This window comes from Netta rufina (assembly GCF_964035555.1).
Source record: "Netta rufina genome assembly, chromosome: 10".
Lineage (NCBI taxonomy): Eukaryota > Metazoa > Chordata > Aves > Anseriformes > Anatidae > Netta > Netta rufina.
The window spans coordinates 1373306-1387649 of NC_140133.1; the positions used below are offsets into that span (position 1 = coordinate 1373306).

Here is a 14344-nt window from a genome sequence, read left to right on the forward strand (position 1 = left end):
TTAACCTTTACTGGATTTTTGGTTCTCTTTAGAGTTTAAGCAAATTCTTTTGCCAAGGTATCATAAAGAACTGGTATTGAAACACAGGGTTTCAATAAAAAGTAGTTCTTTTCTTTTTAAAACCTTGTATTAGAATTCAGTATTCTGAAGTTGTGGTCCCCAAATGCGTGTTATGATGCATCATCCAGATGAAAAGGCACTATGCTCTGGGAAGACATGCTCTGAGATCCTGTGGTCTTCCCATGCCTTCAAGCTGTCAGAACTGTCAGTGTCACAGGCAGGAAAGTCAGAGCTCACCAGGGTGGGGCACTGGTACTGTTATAAAAAGGGAGTTGCAGGTTAGAGTGAAGTAAAAAGGAGATGCATTTCTCTCTAAGCTTAAACTTTCTCTCTAAGCTTAAGGTGTGAATTCTTAATCAGTTATCTCTGAACCAAGCTTAGCAGGAAATTCAGAGGTGCCTGGCTGTTTGTTGCAAGCAGAGATGCTCATGATTAATATGACATGGCCTCCCTCTATACAGGCTTCTTTTAAGAACTTTACATCGAAGTGGTGTGTCTCTCTTTTTTTTTTTTTCTTCTTTTCTTTTCTTTTCTTTTCTTTTCTTTTCTTTTCTTTTCTTTTCTTTTCTTTTCTTTTCTTTTCTTTTCTTTTCTTTTCTTTTCTTTTCTTTTCTTTTCTTTTCTTTTCTTTTCTTTTCTTTTCTTTTCTTTTCTTTATTCTTTTCTTTTCTTTATTCTTTTCTTTATTCTTTTCTTTATTCTTTTCTTTATTCTTTTCTTTATTCTTTTCTTTTCTTTATTCTTTTCTTTTCTTTATTCTTTTCTTTTCTTTATTCTTTTCTTTTCTTTATTCTTTTCTTTTCTTTATTCTTTTCTTTTCTTTATTCTTTTCTTTTCTTTATTCTTTTCTTTTCTTTATTCTTTTCTTTTCTTTATTCTTTTCTTTTCTTTATTCTTTTCTTTTCTTTATTCTTTTTAGCATCATTTATTTCTTCTTAAACTTGAATGTCAGTGCAGCAGGAATGTGATAACATGGAAAACAAGTAATCATGGGTAGGGTTTATTCTTGTTTCAGTGTTCTGAGCATTCTGGCTTTAAGCTGGGTAATGCAACAACACTGCTGCCTCTTCTAGCTCATTTCTGAGGTCTGCCTTGTGATATCCCACTGTCTGCAGCAGGAAATGTTAAATTAGTGATTATTCAACTAACCCTAAGACAGAAGGTTATTAATCTTTTGCCTAGTAATATTATACCCAATTTATGTTAGTTAACAACATATGCCTTGGATCCAAGTGATAACTGCTGGGGAGAAAAACATTGAAGCCCTTAGTCAGAATCTACTCTTGCATTACAAGAACAGAATTGTTTATTTTCTAATCTGCAATGTTTGTTATTATTATTTTTATGGCTCTGTCATCTGTGAAACTTCTAGAAACAAATTAGTCCAGAGAGCTCAGATTTTGTCTACTTTCCTCCCAGTCCAGTTTGTTATCTAGAAATACTTGAGATTTGTCAAATAGAAATCCTTTTGAAGAAACTTTGAATTATTGTTGGTAGGAAAACTGTTTATGTAACTTAGACTCAATAATCTTTACTTGCATAGTTTTCTTGCATAGTTTTATCTCACAAGTGCCACCAAGAAAAATGTTAACGGGATGCTCAAAGGATCCAGAGTAGAACATGTGACATGTTTACCTTCCTTTTCCAGAAAAGAAAGGCATGTATATACATGTATGAACTATAAAATATTCATGTGCGTACAAAAAAAAAATGTGGATATGTACACAGCCCTACCTACTTATATTTATTTAAATCATATGTTAGAACTGTGAGGCGTGTGTTTTTTTTTTTTTGGTTGTGTTTTGTTGTTGTTTGTTTGTTTGTTTTTGTTTGTTTTGTTTTTTACAATATTGCTTTTTTCCTAGTGACAGTGTTGAAATGTGCCCACACGTGTATTCTGGAAAGACCAAGTTTTTCAGATATAGTTCTATAGAAATATTTTTAAATACAGAATGATTAATTGGTTATTTTGTCTTTATTTTGGACTTTTTGTTTTGAGAGGGAAGGGAAAGTCTGTATTGGTGAAATGAAAGAATCTTCCTTCATTTAAATGGATTTCTGCATGGAAAAAAAAAGTTTTAAAAAGTAAGTTGTGTGCTTTATTTTGAAATGCACAGGCCTGTGACTTTGAATGTTTAAAGACCTGGCTATTTGAGTACATTGTCTTTTATTTTTTATTATTATTATTTTTTATTTTGAAGCACATCTGTGTGAAGACACTTCTGCGAAATTAGAATAGACATGATTTAGGAAAAGTCAGCAATTCTTCTGACAAGTGTTTCCTTCGATGTAACAGGATGGGCTTTTAAAATCAAATTACTTTTGTGCATTTTTGCATTTCATCTCTCAGGTGGTAAAATATAAATCTCCAGTATGAATAACTACAACCCTGTGATGGAGAGAGGATGTTAATTTAGCCTTCCTATAACAATGTCTTATTACTCTAATTCCTTTAATTAAATCATTGCTTTATAATTATAGTGAACAACTCTTTCCTGAGATGTTAAGACCAGGAAGTGTTCTGTCTCTGTAGCTGTGGCTGTATCCACAGCCTTTTAGCCACCAGTACCAAACACAGATAAAGATTCAAACTTGGTGTATGCCCAGTCATCGCGGTCCAATAATTCTGATTTTTGTGTATTTCAAAAGACAAATGTGCTTTCAAGTGTGATGGAAAATATCCTTCTGTCTGAAGGTGCATATTTCAAATGTATGTAATGTGTAAATGTGTGGTCAGTCAGAAAAAAACAGACCTGTTTGTGTTCAGAATAGATGTGTTATGGGTATATTTTGTCACCTGTTCTTAAGGTCTACAAATATAATGCAGAAAAGGAAAGTTACTGAAGCACTGAAAATGGTCCTTCTTTCCCCGCAAGGCAAACAACATCGTAACAATTTTCAATTCAGTTTGTGCCAAGTAAATAAAAATTCTAATAAATAATTACTCTGCAGTGAGATAGCAGATGATACTTGTCTATTTCTCATAGAGTAATATGGAGTAACCAAACTATTTTACATTTAATGTATTTAGTACAGTGCTGCAGCATGGCATTACTCACATAGTTTGTATACAGCAGAAATCATGTATGATCCTTTCTAGTTTAAGGATTACATAACACCTTTAAAATGGATTATTTTTAATAACATTACTCTGATTTTAGAATACGTAGGGGTTCTGGTTGGAACGTTCTGTTTAGAATTTGAGGAATATTCACATCAGTAGCTTTAGTTTGCTTCCCAAGTACAAAGATAGGGTGCACTAATGCTTGTGTGTCTTACTTTATCCCTTTTCATAACATTCATAATGTTTTGGGACTTCTTACTGGATTTTAATTAAAACAAATACTGATACAATCACTAATTGGGCATGATTCTGTTAAAACAGCATACATACACAGTATGTTATAATGTGGTTGTGTATTGTGCATGTAATGAACATAACTTGTAATTCAGGCATATTCAGATTTCTATAAGGGCCTCATCTTTTCTATCTCATAACAAATATGTGGTTAAATCTTCAAATTTTCTATAAGATCTCTATATGAGTAAGCTAATGACACCATTAGTTTCTGTCCTCATAATACAGCACACTCAGCATGGACTTTTCCTCCTCCCAACTGCACAGGCCAGAAAGTCCTAAAAAGCTATTAATTTGTGTTAAAACTGGCGATTGACATGGCCATAGATAATTGTAAGCAATATTAACAAGAACTAGTAAATACTAGTATGCTATATGCAAGGTAAGGAAACTGAGCTAAGAAATCAGTCCTTCTCTGTTGTGCTGTGCCTGGACCAGTACAGGTGACATGTTGAGGAAAGTTTCACACATTGTGGTTTTTGGCCTGAAGTAGTATTGCTTGATATAAGCTGGTATGACAAATCTGCCATAATGTCATATTATGTGATTATGATTTGTTAGCCTAAATGACAAATAAACACATCAATGTGTACAATAAGTATTGGAGCCCATAGAGAGCCTGGCTTACTTAAATTTTGTCAGAAAGTTCAACTTTTTCATTAATGTACCACTTAGCTTATTTTGGTATTTGGGCTATAAATCCACTTCAGTGTCAAAGATCCTTGGCTTTGCAGGTAAGCTTGTTCAGCTTCAAATGCATGCAATATGTACAATGTTTATTCACATAACCCTTGTGGGCCCAGCCTAAAGCTTTGACGCTGTACTTGTAGAATCTGTTGTGAAAGGAACGTACACCAAATTGTTGAGATAAAATGATGTGCCAGGTGACTTAAAACATAAGATGGAGAGTAACATTTAGGGGCAACTTTATGGAGCATGAGAAACGCAGAAGTCAGCTGTGTGGAGCTATGGCAAATGAGCCTGGAGTTGGAACTCCTTTGGGTAAAAAATGCTCACAATGAGCAGGGATTAAAGTAATAAGCACCTTATGCTCCCTGCACAATATCAACTGCAGTCTTTGCTTCTAATCCGCTTATTATGGGCAAAGAAATTTATCTGGGAGCTCAGTTATTGGAATAAATTTTGCTATGTTTTTTTTTTTTTTTTTTCTTTTTTTCTCTCACTTATATAATGATAATAGCCCTTGAAATACTTAGAAAATGAAAACATCCATCTTGCCTGCAGTGGTTGATATTTGACAATTTCTCTACCAAATGACAAAAAAAAAAAAAAAAAAAAAAAAAAAAGTTGATAGCTTTTTGATTAAAAAAAAGATATTCTCTTATTTTTTAATGGTGGATCTGCCTTCTTTTGTTTTATTATTATTATGTTGACTCCTTTGGAATTAACTCTTCTAATATTTTTGCAGAGTGAAGCTTAGGTTTACAGCATTTTTATACTTCTGTAATTTACAAAAATACAAACCCAGGCTGTGGATGCAGTTGCATAATGTCCATCTACGCACACCCATCCAAAATCTATACTGTAACAGTAAGAGGGATTTGACTGTTCCCAGTCTTAGGACAAATAATTACTTTTTATAGAACACTTCCAGTTGTGTAATGTGATTGGAGAACTCATAAATCAGTTTCTGTTTCTAAATAAAGTAATAATAATGGTGTTAAAATACCACTGGTTGTTGACTTTAAAATTATCATTGTCAGGAAAAAAGTGAGACAAGTCAAATTTCATGAAAGAAATTGCAAAATTGTAATAAAACATTGTGCAAGTCAAAGATCTGCTCAAAATTATTGGGTAAATATAAAAAGTTTCAGCACCTCTTGCTTCATTTTAAACAGCATGAAATAAAAATTTCTGGATTTTATAATAAATATTCTTTACCTTTGTTCATCAAAGAAATGGTTATCAGAAGCCTTATGCTTGACTTAGTAGATGCAGTGGTCATTTTACTGGCTAGAGTAAAACTTTCATGCTTCAGAAGAGCCTGTGGCATGAGTAATAAGGAGGAGGAGGTGGGGGTATGGACTACAGCTTTTTTTTTTTTTTTTTTTTTTTTTTTTTCTCTTTCTCCCATTACTAATTATAACTTTCTCTCAGGAGCAATTATTTAGTGTAATATTACTGAAGTTACTATAGCCTAAAGTGACACGGGTATAGTGTGTGTTCATGCAGGGCTTCTGTATTTCACACACACACATTTTATATATATATATATATATATATATATAAAATTCTCTCTATATATAAGCCCTTTCTTGACTGTTTTAAGATGTATTTAGTACTTCTGTGAGATTCAGAAAATATAAAAAGATAGATCTGGACAGCATGTGTGTTTGTTTTTTATTTTTATATTTTTTGTTTTGTTTTGCTTTTAATGCTCATCTTTTGACTAAAGATGAAACAACAGCTGGAAACTAAATCCCAGCTGTTATTTGTGAATGCTTCTCTCTACTTGACAGTGGAAGACAAACAGCTGGATAAATAGGGACCATATATTTTGTGATTTCTCTTGTTTCTTAAATATTTCTGGTCTGGTAGAAAATGCAGAGCTCTGTTAAACGAAATTTCATGCTTCTTATTTGAAAGGCACAAAGATTAATCTTGTGATCAACCTGTGAAATGACATCAGGGAGGGCTCTTCATTTTTCCAAAACAAAAACTGAACTAAATTCCTGCAGTATATTTCACCTGCAGTATATTTGAGAATCATAGAATCATTTAGATTGGAAAGGACCTCTAAGGTCAACAAGTCCTACTATTAACCTAGTACTGTCGGGTCTACCACTAAGCCATGTCCCTACCTCCAGGGATGGTGACTCAACCACTTCCCTGTGCAACTTACAATATGCAAGAATTCCTCATGTTTTTAGTTAAAAAATAAAGGCATGTTAATAAACCTCACTGACTGTGAGCAAGAAAAGAACCAACATTTTAACTAACTTACATGCAGATAGGTGGGTTTTGAACACAAAAATAGAGCTTGTATTCACATGCATTATTATTATAATGACTAAGGATGATGAGAGAAAGATATTAACTATGTATACCTATGTGTATGACTTCATTATGTATACCTGTTTTGGGATCAGACTGATGGTAGTTGGTGGTATTCTTAAAGCTTTTCTTTTCATTTTCTTTTGTAGAAGAAACGAAAACAGAGTACTCAGGATGAAGATACAATCAGTATTTGCAGCCTGGATACAAGTGTGAGTAACTTCTTTATTTTCCCCTTTTTTGCCTTTTCTTCCCCTCCTTATAAAATAAAATCTGGTTATTATATGTGCTATGAAATAAACCCATTTGTCCTTTTAGCTGGATTGTTTGCATGTGTAGCATTAATAATTTGTTTTGCCAATTATTAAAAATTTAAATTTTATTTATATTGCTGCTTTGCATTTTTCTGTACTAGTATTTATAAAGAGAAAAATGGAAGTTAGAATGACAGTAAAACAGTGAATCTCTTGTTAGTAAATAATTAGCAGGACAAAAAGGCATTGTGAATACGGGACTTAAAAACAGACCTTTTATCATATTGCTTGGCTATATGAGATGGTTTATTTCAGTTATGTCACTGGTGTTGTGAAGATGTTTAATGTGATATTAATGCAATTATGAGATCTACACGCATCATTTTAAAGTGATGTGCTGAAAATACACCTATGATTTTCTATCACACTTCAGATGTGATGAAAACATCCAAAACCCCAATCTATAAATTGTCCAGTTTTAACATACTTTCTGAAAACATACTTTAATGTGTATACTGTTTCCACCTTCTAAGTATTGATTTTCTTTTACAAACAACAGCAAAACAAGTTACTCAAGTGACAAATACCTGCTTACTTTAAAAATAAGCTTTAGGGACTAAAATATTTCTGCTGAGTTTAGTGGATGTTAAATCAAACCGTGTATGTGTGGTGGTTATGCAGTACACTGCAGTATGTGTTGTTTTCCATGTAAAGCTGTGACTTAAGGGTACTCTTGGTCTGGCAACTCTCTTATGTCATTGAAAATATGGGCTAAGTAGCTTATATATATATCCTCAGTGAAAGCATTTGTTTTCCCAGGCGGTGGCTAAGGGCACCAAAATTGAATGCATGTGCTCCTTATTAAGAATTTAGATTCTAATTGTGGTAATTTTAAATTATTAAAATTTTCAGGTAATAAATCTCTCAGGCTCTGTGATAAAATCAATATATATGTGTATTTTTTTCAAATAAGCATATTAGACTTTCCTGTACAACATGCTTCCTAGCTTACATAATTAGGCTCCCATTTGCTTCTCGCAGCTCACCTCAGCGAGCTGCTGAGTCAGTGAAGTGCTGCCAGTCATGTGGCACACTTACTGCTGCCCTGCCTCAGTGCCTTGCCTCCAGGACGTGCCTCATGCTTTGTTCTTGTTCATGAGGGTTTTCTTCACTGCTTGCCTTTGGTGCTTGACAATGGAAAGATGTGGCAATTCTTGACTCTCTCTGAAGTTTCTAATTTGTGTAAATGCGTTTGTTCAACACCTTTGTCCAGGAGAGGTGGGGGATAGGAAAAAGAGAGGGTGTTAACTGTTTAAAGACTAGAGTTGCTCCACAAAGCAACATACATGTTGAGATGGCTAGGTCTCCTGCCAATTTACCTCATCATCTGGCTGCAATCTTTTTAAAATATAGATATAAAATGTTTTTATGACTGACCATGGCCAGACACACCTGTCTTTTCAAGAGAAATCGGTCATGACAGAATTTCCTTTCACAGGAAATACTGGTTGGAGCTTTGCTGACTCAGGACTGGGACTGGTAACCTAAGCACATTAAATAATCTTTGTATTTGTTTAGTGATCTGGACTCGTATTGATGACTTGGGAGTTTATCAACTGGCTTATTAAACTGGCTGGTTGGTCTTGGCTCATTTTATTGCCAGCTTAAAGACTTGGATTTGTAAATCCCCTCAATGTCAAACAGTTAGTGATAACTTGTGACAGATGTGACCCGCAGACTGTGAGGGCTGTCAAATGCATGAATGTATGAATGTAACACAGTCTGAAGTCTGTTTTTAAAGGAAAAGGTTATCCAGTGTGGTTTTGTTCATGCTGACCTCCACAGACAGGCTTACTTTGTATTCAGCTTACACAGTTGACTCAACCTATAGTGTTGCATGCTGTGCTCTTAAAGTAGTGATATGTTCTAGAGTGATTTGCATATGTGTATTGATTTACAGATATATAGTTAATATCTCTTATACAAATTTTAAATTTTATAGATAATCTATGATAGCTTGGAGTGTCGGATAAAGGGAAACAGTTTTCAAGGTCATACACAGCCAGTATTTTCTCATCTTTAAAACAGCCAACTACAGCTCCTCAATTCTCTGTATTTCTACTTGTGCTGGTAGGATGTCTCTCCTTACTTAAATTTAGAGATTCAATTTCCAGATTTTTCTGTCTGTGCTTTCAATCCTTGTTGCTGCTGTCATTTTTATTCTTTTCTAAGATCCAGCCTTTGAAACATAGGTCTTCAGTCTGTGCAATCCTCTTTGAGCCAGGTCTGTTGCTGGAGGAATGCAAATCCTTATGTTCCTCAGTCAGGATCAGGCAGCCAGTTCTTCTGCGTCTTACATGGAAACAGCATGACTACTTACTTCCTGTAGCTGAGTGCTCTTTGGGAAAACAAATTTTGGACTGCTGCATGTAGTTAATATGTTATACTAAGTGAAGCAGCGATGAACCTTGTTGTCTGGAGGTTTTTATGTAGAACAGTCAGCAAGATGGCTAAAAACAATATATTTTTAATTGCTGTTGCAAAGTGGATAACTGAAGAAGAAGAAAAAATTTTGTAATGATAATAGATGATACCATGAGTCTCAACTCCGTAAAACCACAAGTAACTCAGGAGGTATCTAGAGCAATAACCTGGTAAAAAAAAACTAATGCAGCACTTGCACTTTTCCAAATAAAATTGCACCTACTTAAGCAAAATGCCATTCAGGAGAAGAAAAAGGGCAATGCTGTGCAGTATTCTGCTATTAGTAGTAAGCAGCATTTGTTGTAAGCTCAAGGAAGTTGCTTCTGTTTTCTTGTCATATCAAGAAGGAACGCACAACAGATGCATGATGAACTAGGTAAGTAAAACATTTTCATATAAAGCCTCAGAAGAGTTATTTATTTGGGTTATATATAACATTTATTACTGAAAATAAAATTCTTTCAAATGTTAACTTAGTGTATTTGGAACTGGAGAAATCTTAATGATCATCTGTCAATTTGCAAGTTAATAAAGTATGCTCCAATATAAACTATGAACAAAAACATACCTTGATTTAAGCACGATTTACATACATTAGATCAGAGTTGATTAATTTTAATTGCTTTTAGTGCTGAGTGAACATTTGTTATGTATTTGAGAGTCAATATAACTAAAACATTCTTTGACCTAATTAAACTTAGCAATCAAATACTATTGAGTTTATAATTAAGGTATGGTAAGGTAGCTTTGAAAAGCTTAAAGGGGATTACATTTGCATCAGCTTATCAAAGTTGAGATAATTAAAATATATATTGTATCAGGGTCTTTTTATTTCTATTAAACTCTGCTGTGTTTTATGTTCACAGTAGAAAAGGCATTCAGCTTGCCCAGTAAGATGTATACAATGTGCTTGAATTATGCATGACTTCTAATATTGCTCTATTGCATAGATGGTCAGTATTCCATCTGTGTTCAGACTTTATAATAAAGTGACTGGTCTTAATCCATTATTAATCCATCATATGATTGGTATGGGCTAGACTCTGTCTGCTGGTGTTATTATTTGGAGTGCTTGTAATGTTATTTACCTTAAGGCCATGTTTCCTTATCCTCTTGCTATTTATCATTAACCATGGCCTACGAGTGCTCCGTTGGAAAAATGTATAAAATGCCAGTTATGCTGCATTCTTCTCCCCCATGCCCCCCATTCTGGAATGATCTCAGACTTCCTGCATAGTGTTGCAATACGGTTACTCTTCATTTATGTGAACAACTTCTCAGAGTTTGGGTAATTGTTCCAGTAAACCTTGCAGATAATTCTGGTGAAGATAACCAACGTGTGATGAAGTTAGACATCTTCAATGCAAATCTGTCTATGCAATGTGCCACATACTGCATGAACATAGAGCAAACTGTCTTTAGGCACACCTGTGCAAATGGGAACTGTGTAAAAAATTATAAATTATAAAAACTGTGTAAAAAATTATACAAAATCACCCAGATTCTAAAAATCAAAGCTGATCTATAGTTATCTAAAATGAAGTACTACCTTTCTTTAAGGTTTAACTCAAATCATAATATCTTACTGTGACTAAAATCTATTTGCTTATTTCTATTTAAATTTATGTACACTGAATACAAACAGCCTTACCTACAGTGCAGAGGCCCCACTGGAGTAATTGTCCCTGCTGACCCTGGGGAAATTGTTCTCTCATATGTGTTTATTTTTTTCCACCACAAAAAAAAAAATAGACATTAGCTTTGGCTAATTAATATATTTGGCAAATTCATTACGACTCTGCCCTACTTCAGTTAAAAATGGTTTGGACTTCAGTGGTAGGATCCATTCTGCCCAAATTTTGGCAGATCCATCTGTGAGTTATTTTGATCTCCTTCTATACTTTTGAGACGTGGATCCTCTTTTAAAGAGAAAACATGATGAGAGGTCAGCTGAATCTTGCACTGATACTTTGTGAAACATGATTTTTTGGCAAAGGGAAGATACTGCAGAAGGAAAGTACAGGTATAGACTTCAAGGAGGTTGCTGAGAGATTCTTTTTGTTATTGTTGTTGTTCCAGCAAGAATGCAAAAATTTGTGCTTCTGACCTCATGGTACAGTTAAAGGACTTCTGGTATCCTTTCCTAGTATTCTCCTTTTTAGTTCTTTCTCTCCTCTTCCTGCGAAATCTTTGGAAGTCAGAAGCTGCATTAATAGATGTATGTCTGAAGTGGAATAAATGGAACATGTCCACTTGCTATTTATGGTCTTGACAAAGTTAGACTAAACAAGTTGTTGTACTGCTGAGACGTGTAACAGTAGATGAAAAATATCAGCACAAATTCCAGAGTGAAGGATGATTGATAGGTACATAAAGATGCAATAAACAAACAAACCAAAAATAAAAAATAAAAAATAGAAATGCCTGAGTGAAGGGAAAAAAAAAAAAAAGAAAAGATAAGTTCAATTTATTGTGCATGCCTTTTCCTCTGCTTTGAGATTCTTTATTGTTGTGCAGTTCTTGTCATTCAAATTGGACATTCAGTGTATTCTTTAAGGGAAAAATAAAGGAAGATTTTGTGTGGAAATTGTTGGTTTCTAGAAAACAATTCTTCTTTTAATATATATATATATACATATATATATATATATATATATATATATATATATATATATATATATATATATATATATATATATATATATATATATATTTCTGATGAGACGTGCAGAGTACCAGAGTTCATAAGCTGAAAAGACGCATAACCGTGGAGCAAAAGACAGCCACTGTGAAATCTCTCAAAGTAATCCAAGGATGCTCTTCAGAAAAAAGTCATCACTTTTGCCATCTATTTTAATTGCTGATCAAATCTTAAATTGTGATCAAGTCTTGGGAGCTGTGGAGGATTTGTGGTATGAAACTGGAGAGAGCTTATACCAGTTCTTAGATTTACTGTTTTTTGGTGAGATCAGCCGTGGTCATGCATTTTCTCCTTCTTTTGACTGTAAAGAGAAAGGAGAGAAAAATTAACTAAGGTTTTTCCCCAAACCAGAAATACTTCATCCAAAAGATGCGTTCAGTTTGAATCTTTGCTCCAAACCACAGAAAATTTCCTGACTGAAAAATGCGGGAGACTAAAAGGAACTTCAAGAAGTACAAAAAATGATTATTTTTAGAAATCTACAAACACCACCCTATTTATATCTCTGATTCAATCAGATTGAAAATAATCAGTGTGGATTTTAACAGTAGCATAGATGCGGTTCAGTTCAGGCTGGCTGCCTGGTTATTAACTGAGGGCCCTAACTGAGCCTCGCAGTTTGTGCTCAGCTCATGCAGCTTGTGGCAAGTTCTTATGAGCCCTTTAGGCCACATCTACCTAAACTGCAGCCCAGCACTTCTCGAGCTACAGCAGCTACTCTGTATATGATACACAGACAGTGAGTTTATGATTAATTTCCTTTAATATCTTTGTATCCTAGGTCATCTTCAGTACAGTGACTATATAGGCAGAAGGTGGTTAGTAGGGTTGTACAATTTGCCAGTATCATTCATATTACATTGCAGTGTAGTAATTTGATAAACTGATTGCTATTTTCTTGAATGATGCTGTTTTCCTCTATGATATTCCTCTGTAATGAAAACTGGCAATTGAAGTTTGAATTCAATTTAAATTACTTTCAGATTATAGAACCAGACTTGATGTTTGCTTGTTTTCAACATGGCAAAATCAGGAGCATTTGTGAACAGAAATTAGCCAGATGTTATTGACAGCTATGAAGTTGGGTATCTGTTATGAAATGAATTGCATGTGTATTGATTGACTTGATGCAGATTTGCAGAGATGTAGTTACATTTTCATAATGAAATTGAATCAAGAAAACAGAGTTGTTGTAGTTTTGTGGCTTGTTTACCTGGCAGTGAAAATAAAAATTGATGTTGGTTCCATAGGGATAAATATAATATAATCTTTTTTTAAATTAAATTTTATACATCATCAATGGTAACTGCGTTTTATTCTACATATATAATATGGACCATGTAGACAGAATTTGTAAGAAAAAAAAGGTTCTGTATAAATGGTGTATTGTATATGCCCTTTAACCAGCGCTGAACATTTCCAAGTTGTGTTATACTTTTGACTGTAACAGCCTACCTGTACTTACCACATTGAAGAGGGAAAGGATGGCTCATTCTTCCTCAAACAGCTGCTGGAAGCATTTGAAATTGTGATATAGCCCGGTGCTTATTGAAGTCTTGAATAGAGGTCACGTGAGGATTTCGTTAAATCAGTGTGGCTGTATATCTTAGTCCGCAATTTTCTGTAATGCCGACTACATTTTGGCTGTGATTTTAAGTTACCAACTACAACATGAAATTACATTTATACATAAATCTACAACTATGCCCCTATAAAATCCTAGGGCTAGGGTAGACCTCTTGAGGCCATTTTCCCCATCCTTCCTTCTCAATTGATGAATTAAATGACAGTGAAGCTCTTCATGGCAGGTATTCCTCTTGGTTTGTTAGAAACTTCTACAGCTTCTGAAGGTAGTCTAACGTAGAGCTTCACTATCTTTAATATGACTCTCCTCCTAACTAATCCAAATGTTTCTTTTTCTAACTTAAGCTCCTTTGCTCTTTTCATCTAGTGTTGTTACAAAGTAAGGATTTCTCTGTATTTTAAGACTGAAAATTCCAGCTCTCCACCCCAGTTCCTCATCTGTAGGCTCAGTAGCATCACTTCCTTCCTTGTAACCTGTCACTGATCTTTTCTGCATTCAGTGTCTTTTTCAACTTCATTACTCAGATCTGCACAGTCTGTTACAGTTATGTTCTTAACTAGCGTTGTGATCATTTTATGTCACTTACGCTATAGTCCTGTACATGTCAGGTATGATAGTCTCGCTTCCCCCACAAAATACTGTTTTTAATGCTTGTTCAGCTTATCTGTTATGATTCCAAGTCCATCACTGCAGAACTAGTATGTAAATGGTTGCTAATAACAGCCTTTATGTGCTTACATGATACAATTTGTATTGCCAGCATTACTTCAAGATTGATAAATGTAAACAAAGATCCTGGTTAAAAAAGCTTGAAATACGAAGCACTCACTGAAATTTTTATTCCAAGATTTGTGTTTTTTATCAATGACCTTTTTAGCCCTTTGTCA

At 34.2% G+C, this 14344-nt stretch overlaps 1 protein-coding gene across 2 annotated transcripts in view; it reads left to right on the forward strand.

The window, feature by feature from the left end:
- The window catches only part of ARHGEF3 (Rho guanine nucleotide exchange factor 3), a 128163-nt gene that overhangs the window by 60433 nt on the left and 53386 nt on the right, over positions 1-14344 (forward strand). For both annotated transcript variants that reach the window (XM_084292618.1, XM_084292617.1), the window contains one exon: positions 6583-6645. In XM_084292618.1, the coding sequence (XP_084148744.1) occupies positions 6583-6645 (63 nt within the window). The remainder of the gene's footprint in view (positions 1-6582; positions 6646-14344) is intronic.